The 13,545-nt window shown below is 40.5% G+C and overlaps 1 protein-coding gene across 1 annotated transcript in view; it reads right to left on the bottom strand.

The window, feature by feature from the left end:
- The window catches only part of LOC127628796 (contactin-3-like), a 103,514-nt gene that overhangs the window by 18,201 nt on the left and 71,768 nt on the right, over positions 1-13,545 (bottom strand). Inside the window, exons 12-15 of the mRNA XM_052105691.1 lie at positions 7,927-8,096; positions 2,885-3,002; positions 1,100-1,258; positions 578-727 (exon numbers count right to left, since the gene is read on the bottom strand). Coding sequence (XP_051961651.1) covers positions 578-727; positions 1,100-1,258; positions 2,885-3,002; positions 7,927-8,096 — 597 coding nt within the window. The remainder of the gene's footprint in view (positions 1-577; positions 728-1,099; positions 1,259-2,884; positions 3,003-7,926; positions 8,097-13,545) is intronic.

The following is a 13,545-nucleotide window of genomic DNA, read 5'->3' as shown; positions in this document are numbered from 1 at the left end:
GGCAACTCCTCCACTCCAGGGAATGGAGGAGTGTAGGTTAGGCCAGTTGGTTCCCAAGCCTGAATCGGGCAATGGGTGTATGTGACGAGGAGGAGGGCATGGCCGGGTCATGAGGGTGCACGCATGACGCTGAGTTGCCCCAATCAGCGGGAGAGACATTTAAGGAGGAGCCGGGGATGCCAAAGAGAGTGAGAGAGACATGGAGAAGTGTGTATGTCTGTGTGTTCTGCTGAAAAGAATCATTTTTATGTTGTATTTAAGTTGAACATTAAAGTCTATGTGTATTGTTCAAGCCGGTCCCAGCTTCCTCCTTTCCACCCAACAATGAACCTTGTTACAGCACATAATAAAGAACATTGGTGACCAGTGTTGAATCTAATCTAATTACTTGTTTAGTCAAAAAGTAGTGTAACATTACATTTAATACAAATTTTTTTTTATTAATAAATGAATTATACATTTATTGCACAGAAAAGTACTTTTCAATGAAGCAATCAGTAAAGAAATCTGATTACAGTTTGTACGAAGTTCTAAGATACATTTTTGAGTAACTCCCCCAACACTGTTAGTGACTAACCTGCATCTTCGGTTCTGGTCTTAAAAGAAGCTGGACTTGGTCCCCCCATGCCGACGCTGTTTCTGGCCAGCACTCGGAACTCAAATTCCACCCATGCATTCAGATCCACTAGTGTCGCCGTCAATGTGTTCCCGTCAATCACCTCTGGGACTGAGAGCAAACAGAAAAGCCATGGCTTAACTGAAAAGACCTGGGTTACACGGTGCCGCAAACACAACAACAGGAGCACTATCCTAAGCCAATGTTTACAGATAACCAGGAATATCACAAAACCTAAAATTGTTCTATTCAATGTCTCTTTCTGGGTGGAATGTTGTTTCAATTAATGTTAATTATATTCACAAGGCAAGTGCCAGATTAAGTCATTCTGCATTAGTAGTACTTAAAGGTCCTTATATTGTATGTACTCAAAGCAAGCATAAGTTCCTATTTTAAAAGCAGATGAGACCTGCTATGGTAATTTCAGCTTTTCACTGAATTGATGCTTCGCTTGACTAGCTTTGGCTAATCCTGTATTGTTACCCGTGTTCACCGCCTGCCATCCCACAGTGAAAGCTGTCTTTGCCTGGATGATATAGTTTGTGATGGGGCTGCCGTTGTCCTGGCTGGGTCTCCAAGATAGCTGAGCTGTGCTGTCTGTGATCTCCTCCACTGTAACGCCATCTGGAGCTCCTGGGGGACCTGATTCAATCATAAAATTAGTAGTGAATTAGCAATTACAAATAAAGTTATGTTCAATGACATCTAACCTTGCACAAGCTCTCCCCTTATCGCCCCACCAAGCTCTCTAAAAGCAGTGATTAAATTTTTTAGACTGTTGTAAAAACGGATATTCAGAGACTTGTTTGTTTGGGGCTGTTTTTCTAACAACTGAAGCATGTATCCATTGAAAAGCTGCAAAAAAGCAATTCAAATGTGCAGAAAAATGTACATCATGTCTTCCTGTTTCCAACAAATTTGACACATTTCAAAATTAAAATTCCATCCTGTTTAGCAGTCTGACATGACTTCACCATTATACAGCATTATTACAACACTCTATGGACTATCAATCATGTCTGACTTGTCAAATGTGGCATTTTGTGGTTCAATATTGTTGTATAATGGATGCTAAACTGTACAATTAACCATTGTTCTAGGAAATTAGTTGTCGACATATCTGTGCTAGTTTCATGTCTCTTGAATTACTATGCTATCTCTTCTAACCTAATATAATAATATAAACTTAAATCAGTATTTCCTGTCCATCTATTTATTTATTTGAATGCAGCCATGTACTAAGAGGGTCGGTCGGTCAGTCAGACAGACATTATAGCTAAACAGCCCCCTTCTGGTAAGACCCCTCCTTATTACAAGCTACTTCTTATGAGTTACAGTAAAAGTAGGAATGACAAACTAAACTCAGCTGAAAGGTATTGATCCCCTTAAAACTCATTTGTGACCTTTGATAAACAGCTTTGACACGCACCTCTAATTATCTCTAATTGGAGCATCTATAATACAGGATCAATTCATTAGTCCGATAAATTGTATCTTTTAATCAGGTTTTACAACCAAATTCCAATCAAAATTTCTAGCTTTCACAAATCCCAGTGGCAGTCCATGAGGTAATTTTCAGGAGAGACTTATATATAAACGATTATTGATCAAACCTATAAAATATTTTTAATAGGCTTTATTGTATTTTTTTTGCTGTTAATTATGCTCCATAACTACAGATGATCTTGCCCTGATATCTAAAAATATTCTTGATAATAATGACGTGTTACCATCTTCAAATCAAATCACCAATCAAACACTTGACAATACAGTAACAAAACAGAACAAATCATGCAGTGCCATCTGCAGACTATGACCAATACAATAATTTATGAATGAATTGTGGGACCAATTTCCATCTAACATCTACTCAACTATGTATAGAGGAACTCTACAGAACTACAGTGAGGCATATACATGAAAGTGAATGGTTAACATTTTTGGAGGATTTAACAGCATAAATGTGAAGCTTATTATTTTATAAAAGCACTTTCATTAAGTCTTCTGTTAAAACTCATGTATTATTGTAAAGTCATTTAAATCATAGTTTTTATGATGTTAAAGAAATTATGTTGAATCATTAGAATATTCATTCTAATTGGCCTGGGCACATTGCTTGAAAATGATGCATCTTTTTACATAATATACTTATGATTTATATACATTAGTAGGTAAACTGATTAAAACAACAGCTAATTTTATCACTTCAGTTGCTACCTTAATTTCAAATTCATTTTTGAGGCCACTGACAGGCTGCTGCTCTCTTACCTTTCACAATTAAAATAGCAGAAGCTGATAGACTCTCGACATCTGTGTCGACAACACAGACATATTTTCCGGCATGTTTCAGCTGTATATTTCGTATCATCAGATCTCCAGATGTGCTCTAGAGATATAAACACACACACACACACACACACACACACACACACACACACACACACACACACACACACACACACACACACACACACACACACACACACACACACACACACACAAATTACTATCCACTATAACAAATGGCACTTTAAAGCAATTAAGATGTGTGACTTGCTTGCTATATTCCCCAGCAAGTGATTCAGTAAGTGTAGACAACCCGCTGGGTTTTGGGAATGAAAATGTGGCCGAACTCCACAGCTAATGGACAATTTTTGGCAAAGGCTCTTCACTGCCGCATTTGAAACGCCCGTCATGGATAAACATTCCCTCTGGCCAACCCTGAGGCTACTACAACACTGCTCTAAATCCAGCTAACAAACCTACAGGCTAATTGGCTAATTAGAGCTTAATCACATCAAAGTGGTGGCGTGATTGGATTCAGTATGCCGACACCCCGTGATATGAAACCGTGCAAGTGATGAATATTAAATCCACACTGCAATTAAAAACCTCTGTTAATCTAATAAAGCTGAGGAATGTTGAGCATAAGAAGTAGAGGTGAACATTGCCCTGGCAAGGGAACAGAAGAAGTACTGTGGAAACAGCTATGGTGATAGATTTCACTTATCATCATTATCAAGTAAAAAGATTCCTAATATTTTATGAAGTTATGCTTATGCTTATAAGTATTATGCTAATACTTATTTTAGAGTAAAATATATAGGCTTTGTACAGACATGTTTGTGTCAAAAATCAAGCATGTTTGTGGCAGGGCGGAGGGCGGGGCCGGGTCGTGATTCTACACACCCGGTCCCTTATCAGGCTAATCAAGCCTCCGAGAGGGATAAAGGCCGCTGCTCCCGGGGGATGGAGTAGACTGACCGCCCGGACGCAGTGAACGGCCATCGTCCGTAAGGCGAGTGGGGACTGAACTGCCCGACCGCCTGGAGCAATGGAGCCACTGCCAGGGTGGAGGAGAACCCTGCCACAATGTTTTACTACTAAGTCTTGCAGATCGGATTTGAAAAACAAATTGGAAATGGGTGCAGTGGAAATAAAGACAAACTGACAAAATGCAGTACATTAACATTTATGCTAAATATGAAAATATAATTATAATTTCATAAAATTTGGTTGTTGTTTTGTAAATTAGGTTAAATCACCTGTTTAACTTGAATGATAAAGTCTAACATCTTTAGAGTCATGGAAAGTATTCTTTATTGCTGTTGTTTATGTATAGTGAATGCCCACTGATTCACTTGATGATCTCTGTGCTTGGTGCACTGCTGCACTCAAGTATTTGGCATGGAAAGCTACACTAATTTAATAAAAGAGCTTAAATTTCAAGTCAATTAAATAACACGAGATAAGATTTGTGCTTTTATCTAAGATTGGCAAACAAGAGGGAAATCTGCAATTCAAGCAGTAAAGATGTTATGCCACATATTTAGTTTCATTATGAAAATGAATTCATCCAAGCTGTGAACTTCAGACCGATAAACCTGGTCGCATCAGAGAATACATGAAAACTGAAATCTAATTACTGATGAGAATCACTGGCTTAAATGATGCAGTGCATGCTAAAAGTGTATTTGTGAGTGTATGAAGGTTAAAAGCGTTATAATTGTCAGCTATTTTTGGTTAGTTCATGAATAACATGTCCAATAATCAAGATTTAAGGTTAAAATTTACAGTATATCAATGTTGTGTGACAAATACATTTTTAAAAACTCTAATATTCCAAATATGCAATGTGGTCTCTCATAATGTCAAAAAAGTTTGGATAGTTTGGATTTTATCTGTTTGGATAGAAATTGCAACATACAATTTTAATGTCTTGACAGCACCTACTGTAAAATGTAAATGCTTTTACTCAAGTACAACTTAAGAGATGTTTATATCATTATGAATCCTCTGATGACTGGTCTGAATAGAAATGTCCATAACCATTCTGAGGGTACCATTTTTTTATATTAATTGTAAAATTATTTGAAAGTCAATGATTATGTTATTTAATATTTGGAACCATAATAAAGCAAACTCAAACAACTCCAATCTCCTCATCTGCTTTCCTAAAATATGTAACTATGATTTTAAAAAGGAAATTGAATGCTTTGGGGATGGAGATAAATGAATCTGTTTCAGAACTGCTCAGCTGAGTCATGAATATCCAATATTGACCAGTCAGTCCTCATTAGGGCAGTCTTTAAAGTCATTAGCATTTTTAGAAAGTTGTCATTACATTCCAGAGAAATGTGATTTGAGATGTGCGATTGGACCATTCACAAGTCATATGAGGATATCCCACTTGAGATTGGTAAAAGTTTAGTTTATGGATTTTTACTCTATGAAAAGAAGGGCAAAGAAGCTTAAAGTAAACGCCGAGTGCTGCATTTTATGGGTGAACTATACCTTTAGGAATTGGAAATTTGTTGAGTGTAATGCATCTTTATTCCTTGCAATAACACAGTAACAGGACAATAAGTAATACTATAAAAGTGAAGTTGGGATAAGAAGTATGTTTGCTATGTCGCTACGTTTAATAGTGTTTTATAAAACTTTATATACAGTGGGATCCAAATGTTGAGACACTAGTAAAAATGCTTGTATATTGAATTTATATAAATTCATTTTGAATTACATATTTGATTATTAGCATAACAATATGAGTTAAAAGTTGAAAATCTTATGAATTTGATCATGTCTTAGTATTTGGTATGTCTTGCATTCATGACAGAACATACTCGAGCTGGCACAAGTTTGTTCAAAATCTGGCGATCCTTGTTAACCAGACATAATTTAAGGATGTTCCAAAGAACATCTTGTGTGCTTCAATGGAAGCAATGGATATGGCGTTTTAAACAAAGGAGACATAGTCAATGTCAAAAATGTACTTACATTTGATTAGGTACTATTTTCCCTTCTCTCACTCACTCAATGTTGAGTCGATGTAGTGACGCTAAGGGTCGATCTTGAGAGCCCCAGACACCTTCAGATCTTTGAGAAGAGTAGAATTTGCATGCCACTCCCCCCAACATGTGGGTATAAAAGGGAGCTGGAATGTGGATTCATTCAGATTTCTTCTTTGGAGCGAGTACTACTACTATTCCATTCACCTCTTCAGAAGTGTGTGCTCCACTCTCCACTCTGCACTCCACTGCAGACTAAGCCCCTGGGAACTTTGATAGCGCTTTAAAAGAGCATATTTAGTCTAAAGAGTATAATTATGCTTGCGGCCACGCCCCCCTCCAGTCCCGCCGCTTGGGTTGATGCATATGAGACTGCTACAGCACTGGCTCCAGACCCGAGTCCCGAGTTAAGCATGGTGCCGCGGCACACATCGTGTGGCTCTCACCCCACCTGCCGCCACTTTTTCAGCCCTTCATCCTTTTAGGGATCAAGTGGTGAGCCTGCATGTGCTGCCCCCAGAGGAGGCAGACCCAGCATTATAGTTGCTGAGTCCGGAGCATGCTTTGCTCCTCTACTTGGATCACACGCAGATCTCTAGACACTCTAAGCAGCTTTTTGTCTGATTCGACAGAAACGCTCCAAACAGAGGCTTGCCCACCGGATTGTGGATGCCATCGCTTTGGCCTACCAGACCCAGTCCGTGCCTGCCCCACTGCAGGTTCGAGCACACCCACAAGGAGTGTGGCATCCTCGTAGGAACTGGCCAATGGCACCTCTCTAACAGATATCTTTAGAGAAGCGTGCTGGGCAAAACCCAATGCATTCGTGAGATTTTACAATCTCAGGGTTGAGCCAGTTTCGTCCCGTGTTCTTTCAGGTATAAACAGGTAAGTTTTATTACGCATGGCATCTGGCCGGGTGTACCGCTTGTGTATAGCGCCATATCCCTCCACGAGGTGAGGCCGTGTGCTCCTCTCTCCCATGCGTGTTCACGATCTGTGAACCCTGGATGTCTTTCCTCCTCGCTCTCTGGCACACGAATTCAGCAGAGGAAATAGTAGTCGGACCCAGTACTTGTGCTAACGTGCCCTGTACTGGGGTAAGTGCTCCACAGGTCTCAGATACCCTGGTAACCTCCTGTGATGTATCTTTAGTGGTATGGAATGCAGCCATGTGGCATGTCGTATAGGGACCCCTAGTGTTACTACATCAACACAATATCGAGTGAGTGACAGAAGGGGAATGTCTCGGTTACTGTCGTAACCTCTGTTCTATTGGAAAGACACGCAGGCTTGAGTGAAGTTTGAGATGCCATTATTTGATAGATGTAAAACGGGAGGTGATGTCTCTCTCTTTGGTGTAGGCCCCATCCTGCAGTCCGAGGGAGTTGTACCCAGAACCGTCATGTCCTGCCGGAGATAGGAGGCAGGGGCGAGGAGCCTACCCCCCTGCGGGACAGGGCTCAACTGGTGGTGGTGGGGAGGTGGAGGTTGCAGTGTTAGCACACCGAAACAGCAATGTGATAGATTGTGAGCGGACTTATAAAACATTGGCTTACGTGCGATTGGCTAGGAGTTACCCAGCTAATGATGTGATGATGTACACCTGCTGGTCTTCCCGCTAGAACTATGCTCCACTTCCATTTCCCTGATGGAGGGAACAAGATGTCGTTTCCCTCTTGCCACAGGTTGTGTGGCTGTCCGGGACCTTGTCTCGGCTACTCAGTGCAAAACCTGAATTAATCAGCACTCCAGCTCCCTTTTATACCCATATGTCGGGGGGAGTGGCATGCAAATCCTTCTCACCGATTCTCATTGGCCTTTTCTCAGAGATCTGAAGGTGTCTGGGGCTCTAAAGATTGACCCCTAGTGTCACTACAGCAACACAACTTCTCATTCCCTCCATCAGGGAATGGAGGTTTCGACAGAAACCGAGAAGATTTTCAATGAGGTCTTTGACTTCAGGACTCCAATGTAGAAAGATAAAATGATTAGAATACACCATTACTAATGACTTACCCCACCCACATGATCATAATGTTGGTCTAGTTTGTTGAGGAGCTGCCCATTGAAGGCCCAAGAGAAAGACACGTCTAGAGCAGGGTCACAGGAGATCTGGCAGGACAGGATGATGCTCTCCCCGACAATGATCTCCATGTCCACTGGACCCTGGGTGATTTGTGTGGGATCTGTTCAGAATCAGACTCAGCTTTACTCAAACAGCCTGTCATGAAATTGATCAATTTAAATGAAAATGTTCAGACTATTATTTGTATTGATTTGTCTTACACTCATTATATCTAATTTGGAGGCATAAGCTCTTATAGGGGTCGTATCATACGTCTGTCATTTAATTTTTCCCTGAAGTCCCCCTTTCCCATTTTTACTAAAAATGTTTATCAAAATCATCAATATTTTTATGACTGCAGACCCAAACCAGTCATAACTCGAATTTCCATTACAGTTTCCACTTACTCTTTGATCCTTAGAATTAAAAAGTGTATGTAAAGACTCTCTTTGCATGTGAAATGAGTAACAACACATCATTGTGCTCACACACAGGCTGCAGATTTGCTGTCGGATCCAATATAATTTGCACTGCTCCATTCTTCAATAACCTTAGCCCCTTTGCAAAGTCTACATTACATTGGGTTGAGAGGCTAACAAAACAGTCCACAGAGATTTTGTTAAAAATAAACTTCATTTTTTAACATTGGAATCATTAAGAGCGATATGTGATGGAGCAGCAGGTGCACTATAAAGCCAGCACAAGGTTTGATGCACTTTCCCACATTTTAATTATTTTGTTAACTCTTTTGTTGTTTAGAAATAATATTACATTATCTGTCCAACTTGCTCCTAGTTACTTCACTGTGACATGGCAGGCCAAGTTTCTGAACATCTATAAGTCATCATCAACATTTAAATGGGAAGACATGGTTTTAATGAATTTTTTTTTATTTATTTTTTTCATGAAACTGTACTGCCCCTCAAACAACTGCATCATTTTTTGAAAATTACATCTTGGACTTACAGTGACACCTAGTGATTTGGATGCAGCATAATTTAAAATCAATTTAGCTCAGTTTCAGATGTCATTGTAGAAATATAGTATTCACAGTCAGCCATGATTACTTTAATCAATGAGTGAAAGTGTCAAAACAGGATGGTTACTGAGATTAAGTGAGTAGTATTCGGTTGATTCTAACATGGCAGTCCCCATGTGCAGACCCTCTCTATATAGAATAAAACAGATTTCCTAAGGTTACTGATATGAGTGGAGTCTTCATCTTAAGTGGTCATGATTTCCGACATACAGGTACAGTATATTGCAAAATTACAATTCATGTCTTTAGGAGTTAAACTTTTTTAATGAGGAAAGAATTACTGAGTGCACCTTTAATGTGGAGGTTACATGCAAGGACGGATTAAGAACTGATTAAGAACCTACACCATGTAGGCCCCCCATGATGTGTCACCTGACTACTTATACGCTACAGGACGCTTGCCATATTTGGTTGGATTTTTCAAACTGATGGAAGAAAAGTTTGAAGCAATGCCTTACAGAATACAGTTACAGTATCCATCCATCCATCCATCGTCAACCGCTTATCCTGTTTACAGGGTCGCGGGGGGCTGGAGCCTATCCCAGCTAACATTGGGCGAAAGGCGGGGGACACCCTGGACAGGTCGCCAGTCCATCGCAGACAGTTACAGTATATGTACTTTTTTTTACACAAAAATATTTTTTTATATTTATTAATGTATCTCAAGACACCTGCATTCTGTTTCACCATTTGTTGTGCTACATCAATCATTTTCAGCAATGGTGTCACAAATCGACATTCTGATAATGTGACACATGATTCCAGATTGTGTTTCAGTTTCAGTTTCAGTGCTTGAGCCAAAGGTGAGCCAATGTTTTTTCCCCCTTTTGCTCTGGTGAATCATTTAAAAATCAAAGCATCCCAACGAGGTTTATAAACGTAGCATTTGCTGCCTCATGGAAAGTGAACCTACGCGGGCAGAATTACACATTTTCCATTGATTAAGAATAGGCCTACTATGAGGCAGACAGTGAAAGAGATTATTTTTGTTCGACTTTAATGGGATTTTATCATTTGAAGATCTATGTTTTGTGCTATTTAGACTCATAGCTCACTGTGCACTTTATGACCAGCTGTCTAAGATTGTATTTGATGCATCCATGGCAATAAAAGTTCTCTATTCCCGAGTCCTGACAAATAACACAATAATCGTTTGTGAACTCTCGTGGTTAACCAAATATTACAAAAGGTTCCCATGCAAATATTTAGGGTATTAAGGCACCTTTCTCTTTATCATTAAACATTAAATGCATGCAGGACTTAAACATACAAAGTCCTCTACACTGTTGCATGAATTTTGTTGCAAATTTGAATTTAAACCATCAGCTTTTTACACAGTCTGAGTAAACTGCAACTTATCTTTGTAATTGGAAGTGTTTTGTAAATCAGAGCAGCAGTCCTTCAAATAAACACTGCTGCATCTTAGAGACACAGATTCCCTGAGTGTGCACTCAAGTGCCTGAGCTGTAGTCCAACACGCATTTGTCCGAACAAATGGTATCTCTCATGAGGCTGACATTTATGTGGATTTATAATATTATATAAAAATAAATAAATAATTTATTTAGAGCTTGGGGCCCTTTGGGTTTAGAGGCCCCTGGTCAATGACCCGGTAGTTAATCCTTCCCTGGTTACATGCAATCAAATTCACATTCCAATCTGTTCGGCTGGAAAAGAATAAAATGTAGTAATCTCAGCAAAAATGTGAGTGAAAGTGCAGCATATATATTTCTATCTATATTTTTCTCTCTAAATTGTGCATGCTCAACCTATAACCTACACCCTCACACAGTCCATTAGTGTAATCCAGGGTAATTGCAATGCCATAAGCGAAGCGTGAAAATGGGTAATTACAACAACATACAAAAAGCCACTGTATCCCATCCCTGTTGAGTTGAGCTGACAGAACAAAACTGCCATTTGGAGAGCTGAACTGCTCAACCTGATGCATTACGCTAGAGGAGCATGTAAGCCCCAAAAAGCAATTAAACAGCTTTTCTTTCTCAAGGCATTATAAAACAGAGGGAACTTTGTGACACACAAATCCTTTCATTGTATAGAAAACTTGTATATATCTTCTCAAATGCCAGCCATTTGTTTGAATGTATTTGTTGTTCTGGCAGCCTAATGGCCAAAGCTGATCAGTACATTCACAGAATGCATGCCACATGTGGGCCAGATTTTCTCGACACGCAGATAGTCTTTGCATGTGCATATCATCTGCACATGTGCATGGGCTTGGCTGCAGTAATTGTGGGCCCACTGGGTGGCAACATTTACAGTTGGATTGTTGCTTTTAAGTTGTCAACAAAGAGGGGACACTCCCAATAATAAACATTGAAGTAGAAGTAGTAAAAAAACAGCAACGGATGGGCACAATGATGAGTGTTTGTGTGAGGAGGTGAGAACACTATATCCCATTTATAAAACTCCAGTCACAAAGTGTATATTTACATCTTTCACTGTATGAATTCATGGACAATTCATTGTCCTTCATCTTCTTCTATGTCCCTCAGAGCAGGAGTTCTGTCGAGGATACAACTCCATGCTGTATATCTCCATGCAGGTGGAGTATCAAAAGGCAGTCGTTGTGTGTAAGCATTGAAAGTGTCCATCTGCACTCAGGGTCAACAAAGTATATTCAACACGATCGACCACACGTGATCCAATCGGGAACGAGGACAAACAAAGTATACCCAGGCCTTAAGAGAGCATAAAGGTTAAGTAGATATGCAAACCTTGCTCCTATGAATTATTCAGATCACCATAAAAATATACCAATAATACAAAAACTTGACATTTTGATATGGTGTTTATACATTTGCATATAATGTTTATATGCAGTATATTGTGTAAATTGTGTACCTTGTTTATAATGTACACCATCTAGTCCTGCATTTATTGTATTGTATGTGGTACTGAACAGTGAGTTGTCTGACTGCAAATGCTCCTCAATTTCCCACTTGGGATCAATAAAGTACCAATCTATGTATCTATTCAACTGTGAAATTGCCATTTTAACATTGCAAATTAAATGTGTAGGTGGTCAAAACGTAATTGTCTCACAATGAGATCACAAAGGCCTGAGTTAAAATTCCTCATGGAAAATCTAACATTTTCATAAATACGTAGCAGGGGCACTGGGGGCATTTATTTTTAGATTTTGCCGACTTGATTAATTTGGCCTGTACTTTACAGTGCTATTAATATAACATCCACCCCCAAACATGTTTAGCTTCGAGCAAGTGAGGAGATCCATGTGCAGACAGAAGTGGGATGAAGTGACTGGTGGCAAGGAGGAAAGTAGGGTTCAGGGGGCTGCTTAACCCGCTGGGACACAATTTGTGAAACATTTGAAACTGCCGCAGAACAAGCGAACATTCAAGATTCAAGAGAGCTTTATTGTCAACATGAGAAGACAAAGTGCAACATTTAAGGCACAAGTGCCACAAGGTACCAAAAACAAAACAAAACGTCTAGGTTACAGATGTAACCTACATTCCCTGATGGAGGGAACGAGACGTTGTGTCGAAGAAGCAACACTAGGGTTCTCGCTTGAGAGCCTTTTGCATCTCTGATCTATGAGAAAAGGCCAAGGAGAAATTGGCAGACAGAATTTGCATGTCCCACCCCCGGACATACGGGTATAAAGGGAGGGAAATGCGTCTGTTTCATTCAGAATTTTTCTGAGGAGCCGACAATGAGGTTTGGCCGCAACAGTGGCTCCGTTCAGCGACGTGTCCGGGAGGACACAACGTCTCGTTCCAGCCGGAACCTAGACATTCCCCGTCTGTCGCTCACTTCGACGTTGTGTCGAAGAAGCGACACTAGGGGTCCAATTTAAATCACCCCATGTGCTGAGCCGTGTACGTGCACTGCTGACACAGGAGTGGGCAGGTATTTTACGTGCCAAAGTGACCGGCTGTGCCAGGCTGCACGTACCCTTCCCCAACGCCCCATAAAATCGTCGTAAAAGTGGGGCTGTCGTCTGTCTGAGAGGGTGGAGAAGTGATCGAGGACCATGCGCCGGTGTTTCGGAGAACCGGCGAGTAGATTTTTTTTTCATCTCTCCCTCCTCTCTCTCTATCTCACAGCCACACTGCATTGGCCTTTTCCTTCTCGTTTAAATTTTACAGTGTTTTTTGGGGGGGTACTACACTGTTACAGGAAGTACCCCCCCATTTTTTTATTTCTGTTTCCCTCCCCTTATCCCTTCCCTCGTCCAGGTAGACCGGGCTTAAAGCATGCCCTCCCCCAGGGAAAGGGGGGGGGGGGGGTGTACATCAGGCTGGGTGCTCCTCAGCCTGAGAGAACGAGGGAGAAATGTGGCAGGGCAGAGGGCAGGGCCGGGTTTTGATTATACACACCCGGTCCCTTATCAGGCTAATTAAGCCTACGAGAGGGATAAAGGCCGATGGCAGATGGTGGTGCGAAGAGAGAGAGATAGTTTACGGACATATCCGTCATGTGTGTGTTTGTCTTTTGCTTCAGTTTTATATTAAACTATTATTTATATTATCAAGGCCTGGTT

The sequence above is a fragment of the Xyrauchen texanus genome, chromosome 35 (genome assembly GCF_025860055.1).
Source record: "Xyrauchen texanus isolate HMW12.3.18 chromosome 35, RBS_HiC_50CHRs, whole genome shotgun sequence".
Taxonomy (NCBI): Eukaryota; Metazoa; Chordata; class Actinopteri; order Cypriniformes; family Catostomidae; genus Xyrauchen; species Xyrauchen texanus.
Note: the sequence above shows the minus strand (reverse complement) of the source record. Positions and strands in the feature narration are given on the sequence as shown.